General features: G+C 48.2%; 1 protein-coding gene across 1 annotated transcript; it reads right to left on the bottom strand.

Moving 5' to 3' along the window:
• Positions 1-478: 478 nt before the first annotated feature.
• Positions 479-4,668, bottom strand: GMNC (geminin coiled-coil domain containing). Its single transcript, XM_059822860.1, has 4 exons — positions 4,395-4,668; positions 4,190-4,275; positions 2,671-2,787; positions 479-1,129 (listed from the first exon to the last, which is right to left on the bottom strand). The coding sequence occupies exons 1-4, from the start codon at positions 4,666-4,668 to the stop codon at positions 479-481; spliced, it is 1,128 nt and encodes a 375-aa protein (XP_059678843.1).
• Between the last annotated feature and the right edge of the window lie 454 nt (positions 4,669-5,122).

The raw sequence follows: 5,122 nt of genomic DNA, 5'->3' as shown, positions 1-5,122 counted from the left end.
AGAGAGACACAAATCACTTAGAAACTGCTGATCCTCAGCCTCCAACCTATGCCTCCTTTGTCATCTGTGGATATCTGTGAGAGAGGTGCTATTTCCAAAGTGTATTCCCAAAATGCTTTCCAGTTTGGTGCATGTGGGAGTGATCATCAAAGCTGAAAGCACTCCAGCAGGCAAACTGCCAGTTAACAAGTAATAGCTGATAGTAGAAAAACCATGAAGCAAGTAAAAGCAGGTATCTCAACACAGGCACAAGAAAGGTGGATCCAATTTGTACATCTGGTCTGGGGCAGATAATTGTCCAAGTGCAGTCTGGAGCCACATCTGTGAAAATCTGGGAGGGAAGGAGGAGTGGGTATCTGACAGAATTGCATTTAACAGAGCCGAGAAGGGCTCGCTTTTGATGCCTGAACCTGTCTCAAGCACAAGATGAAGTGTCTGTCTCCTACATCCCCCATGGCTGACCCTTGATGCAGGTGCATTATTCAGCCTGCTTGGGCACCCAGGTGAATCTCCATCCTCCATCATCATCCCTGCGCACAAAGGCTTGTCCTTGGTGGAAGGTGTGTGTTCTTACATTGCGGTGAGGACTTAGAGATGTTGTGAAGGCCACTTCTGTTTTGTTGGGTGACAAATTGCCAGTCAAATAAGGCAACCCATAGGCTGGGAGGGAGGAAACACTTGGCACTGATGAAGAGACACATGGTGCTGAAGAAAACTGAGAAAGAAAGGGAGAGTCCTCGCTGCATGGATGGGTGTTAGCTCCAGTGTTAGCTGGAGGTACAGGGCTGCAGCTGTACACTGCTGCTGCTCCTTCACTGTGGTCACAGTCTATTGTTTCACCAGGGCTCAGGCAGTATGTGTCTTTTCCAAGGTCTGAGGACAGGGCACTGTAGTTAGCTGAAGTTTCATCAATAGTGTTGACATCTTTTAATCCCAAAGTCTGCAAGACCCAGCTGTCCACGGTAGGGCTGGCTTGTTCTTCACAGGCAGTGAATTCATTAAAGAGGTTCCTTCTAGCTTTGGAAGCATGAGGAGTTTCTTGAGGAACAAAGCAGTGGTCCTCTTTTAATCTCCTCTTGGTGTTTTTGAGAATAGCACAGGTTTTTTGACCATGGCAGGATAGCAGTTTCTATTAAAAAAAAAAAAATAAATGTGGAGAGAGAAGATTAAAATCTGAATTTCTAGTTACCTGGAAGCAACATGTTTCCGAATTCAGATTTTAGATAGGCAAGACGGTTACTACTGTCCTTATAAAAGATACTTTTTCTTCCACCCTGTGCTTAAATGTATGGATATGCTTAACTATTTTGTGTCTTTACTGTTTCTGCAGCAACCCAGTCCCTGAAAGAGAAGAATTTGACAATGTCAAAGCCTGTGCTGTGATCACATTCTCACTCAGTATGTCATGAAATGAGAGTTCCTGCCTGGCTATACGGCACTTCTCCATGCTGATGCTACCAGCAGCATTTGGCCAGGTGAGTGGGGTATGGGGGGGAATGTGGCAGCCTGACAAAGAGGGAGGTTGCAAAGGTAAGTCATACTGGGGAGGTTGTGATCCTGGCCAGGGAGAGATGGGAGCAGCAGACTTGAGGGGCTTTGAGCTCATTAATCCACCTCAGTTGCTATTATCTCAGGACAAGGGCCCCTCAGGCATCCAAGTATGATTAAAGAAAGGCAGGAATAACAAGGAAGCTCCCCACCACGTCATTAATTCACTGCTCAGCCACCTCTCATGTCAGTATCACACTGGACTCTCCTTTGTGTGACATAGATGGGTGGCCATGTCTCCCTGCTGTACCCATTGAAGGAGACCTTTTTTACTGCCAGGAGCCAGGTCTTGGCATGGAAGGGGGGACATGCTATACTGTCAACTTGGAATAGGATGCAAAAGGAAAGCCTGCTATTTTTTACAGGCTTTTTTTCCTCATGCCCAATCCACAGAGCTGAGCAAATAATTAATAGTTTGCTTTCATGGGCAAGTCTGGAATAGTAAAAATTGTCTTTAAGCTGACGAGAAACAATTATCTTTGTTTTGGAAAAGAGACAGGGAATCAAAATATTTAATTAAAAAAACCTCTTCACATTCAGTTTAACAGAATGTTTTATCCAACTTGAAGTGTTTAATTTTGTATTTCACCTTTAAAAAAACCCCCACAACTTTCTAATTAATAAATTTGAAAAAAATTAGAAGATCAGTATTCTAATGTAAATGAATAAAATGTACTATTGGAAGATGACAAAGCAAAACATAAGCCAGAAAGCACCCAAAACATAAAAAAAGGAAAAATTAATCCTTATCAGAAGGGATAATAGACAAAACAGACACATTCAGGAAATATATTGTTCAAATTTTAACTTTTCACTGAAGAAAGCTTTAGATGGAATAATTTTACCTTGCTTATAAACTTAACTTATAGCTAACTTACTTATAAACTAAACTTAATTATGCCATGGGCTATACTGTCTCCACAGTCAGAACCTGACAGGATGTCATTCCTGGGGGAAACTATCACCTTAGACCCATGACCAGTAATTTGGCAGCTCTGTGAAGTTAAATAGATGTCACACTGCAGGTTGTCTACTCTTAGACTTCCCACATATTTTAATGGCATGTACCTATTCAACCTGTTTCTTCTGTACATGTCTATACAACAGGTTTGAACACAATACCTTGGCTTTTTCTTCTAAACGCTTAATCAGGGCAGAATTCAGGTATTGTCGGAGGTTATTATTTTCTTCATGTAACCTAGCAAGTTCCTCTTCCTTCTGAAGCAAAGTATCTTGAAGCTGTGGAATAGAGATATTGATGAATAGGTGTTGATTCTGTAACTTAATAGCAATTGCCCTATGGTACAGGCTGCTTGGATTTGATGATCTGGGTGTTTGCTTTGTGAACTCAACCCACCCCCTCCAGCCTCTTGTCTCTGTAAGTCTAAGTGGCATGACTGTTCAGTTTTCACTTTTGACTTCCTTTGTTCTTTAGCGAGTGTTTGAGAAGATTACTCTGAAAAAAACCTGTAACCATGGAATAGTAACAGAAAAGAATTACAGGTAGCCCTGTGAACAGCCAGAAATGGTCATGGGTATGACAGCAGCTGCCAAATCTCCTCCTGAGCAGCAGTATGCATCCCTTTGCACTCCTCCCATTCCCATTTATAGTTGACTGGTGGGGAAAAGGAGAAGGAGGAGCTGCAGACTAACAACTTATGGGGATAGAGTGCAGAAGGAAGATGCAACTGTCATTCTTTATGAATACAGTGGTACTCAGGGATCCCTTCAATCCCGGACTCTGCTGTGCCAGTCCCAGTGTGTATACAGAGCTGAGATAATCCTTGATCCCAAGAGCTGAACAAGTATGTTTTGATTTGCAGATGCCTAACACTTTTTCATGGGTAGTCTAGGTATTTGCAGAGAGATCTTTGCCTCCTGATCATAGCTCTGGAGACTCCTTTAGGAGGATAAAGAATCTTCTACCAAGGACCCTGGGTATCTGATGACCACAGGCTGAAAAGCACAGATTTAAATGATTGAGGTAGAGCCAAAAAAGTAGTACACTGCTATCTGGAACCTAGCGTTTGATTTCAAGGACCCTGAAGTTAGTGAATGAATTTCCATTGACTTTACTGTGTCAAAATATCATTCCAAGTATTTGATCAGAATGATCTCTCTGGCCTTCCTTCATCTAGGACTGTTCAGAGTTTCTCCTGCCCCTTGATGGGATTTACAAAAAAGGAAAGAAGAGAGAAAATAAAGTAACAAGGAAATGCTTGTTGGTCAAAATGTTGGATCCTCTATGTAAGTAGGTAATGCTGGTGGAATCATTTCTCATGAAGTTAATTCTGATGGACTCAGGAGGACATACACTATGTATTGTTAGTTAACAGCATGAGGCTCTGCATCATCAGCCTGAGGGACTCCCTGGTCGTCTTTAGCACCCTTGGTGCAGCTGGTGCAATATGCTGTAAGAGGGGAGAGATGAATAGGGAACCCCACAACAGTTGTTTCAGCTTCATGGGGCAACAGGGGGGAGACAAATACTTCAAGCAAGGAACAAAACCCACCCCAATACATCGGTTTGCAGCATTTTCCACATCCGTGTGAGAAACCAACCCATGATGTGCAATACATGATACAAAGTTCAGGGAATGGGGGGGAGAAACCGAGGTTGCTGGGGGCGCGGCGCCTTTACCTGCTTGTTTCTGTAGAGCTGGGAGGACAGCTGGTCTCCCTGCCACGCCGCGTCCTGGGCACCGAGCTGCGGGCTGCAGAATTGGCCTGGGGGGGCGGGGAGCAGACCCCAGGGGTTAGCCCCCTCCCACTTCTTCGCCCAGCCCGGCTGCGGGACCGGGACCGCGGCCGGGCCCCCCTCCCGGGGGCGGTGGGAGCGCGCTTACCCGGCGGCCGAGCCTCCCGCCGGCCCTGGCTGTGCGGCGGCGGCTCCGCGGCGCAGCCGGCAGCCCAAGTCTCCTTGGAAACCCCGGCGCGGGCGGACCAGGGGCAAGCGCAGCCCGGGCCCCCGGCGAAGTCCGGCTCCGGGCACGGCCGGCCGGTGCTCTGCGGAGACAAGGGGCCGTGGCGATGGGGCGCTGGGCGGACGGTCCCCCGGTCCCCAGGCTGCGGCGGGCCCCGAGGGGAGGCGGTGTCAGCCCTGCTCTGGCCCCGCCGCATCCCGGCGAGAAGCATCCCAGCGCTGCGGGCTGGTCCCTGCTCCGTGGAGAAGCACTCCCTTCCCGCTCTTGTCCCAACCAGGTGTCTGTCGCAGGGCAGCCCGGCCGCCCCTGCCAGGCGCCGCCTGCCCCCGTTGGAGCTCCCAGCCCTGACCCGGGTGCCCGCTTCCATCCCCTCCGCCCGGTGACACCGCACCGCCCTGCTACCTCCGCTGAACACTGGGCAGTGCCGCCCCCGCCGCAGCCCCCTGCAGCAGAGGGGCTCCGAGCAGAGGTATGCCAGGAAGGTGGCAGAGTTCCCTGCAATCCCTTGGGAAATAATGGGTTTAAGGTGACGGGAGGACCCATGCTGTCCTTGGCCAGTCCGTTCCTCCCACCTTGGGGGCTTGATTCAGCTCTAAAGCAGCACAAAGCCAGCAGAGTCACCTCCAGGCTGCTGGCACTCTCTTCTGCTC

This window comes from Gavia stellata, chromosome 11 (assembly GCF_030936135.1).
Source record: "Gavia stellata isolate bGavSte3 chromosome 11, bGavSte3.hap2, whole genome shotgun sequence".
Taxonomy (NCBI): domain Eukaryota; kingdom Metazoa; phylum Chordata; class Aves; order Gaviiformes; family Gaviidae; genus Gavia; species Gavia stellata.
Note: the sequence above shows the minus strand (reverse complement) of the source record. Positions and strands in the feature narration are given on the sequence as shown.

What these genes read in the sequence shown, in the direction of transcription:
- GMNC (XM_059822860.1), bottom strand. Translation starts at nt 4,668, where the DNA reads ATGCGGCGGGGCCAGAGCAGGGCTGACACCGCCTCCCCTCGGGGCCCG. An exon ending in GCGGGAGGCTCGGCCGCCGG is followed by an intron (nt 4,276 to 4,394) that starts GTAAGCGCGCTC and finishes CCGCCCCCCCAG; the next exon opens with GCCAATTCTGCAGCCCGCAG. An exon ending in GTTTAGAAGAAAAAGCCAAG is followed by an intron (nt 1,130 to 2,670) that starts GTATTGTGTTCA and finishes TTTTTTTAATAG; the next exon opens with AAACTGCTATCCTGCCATGG.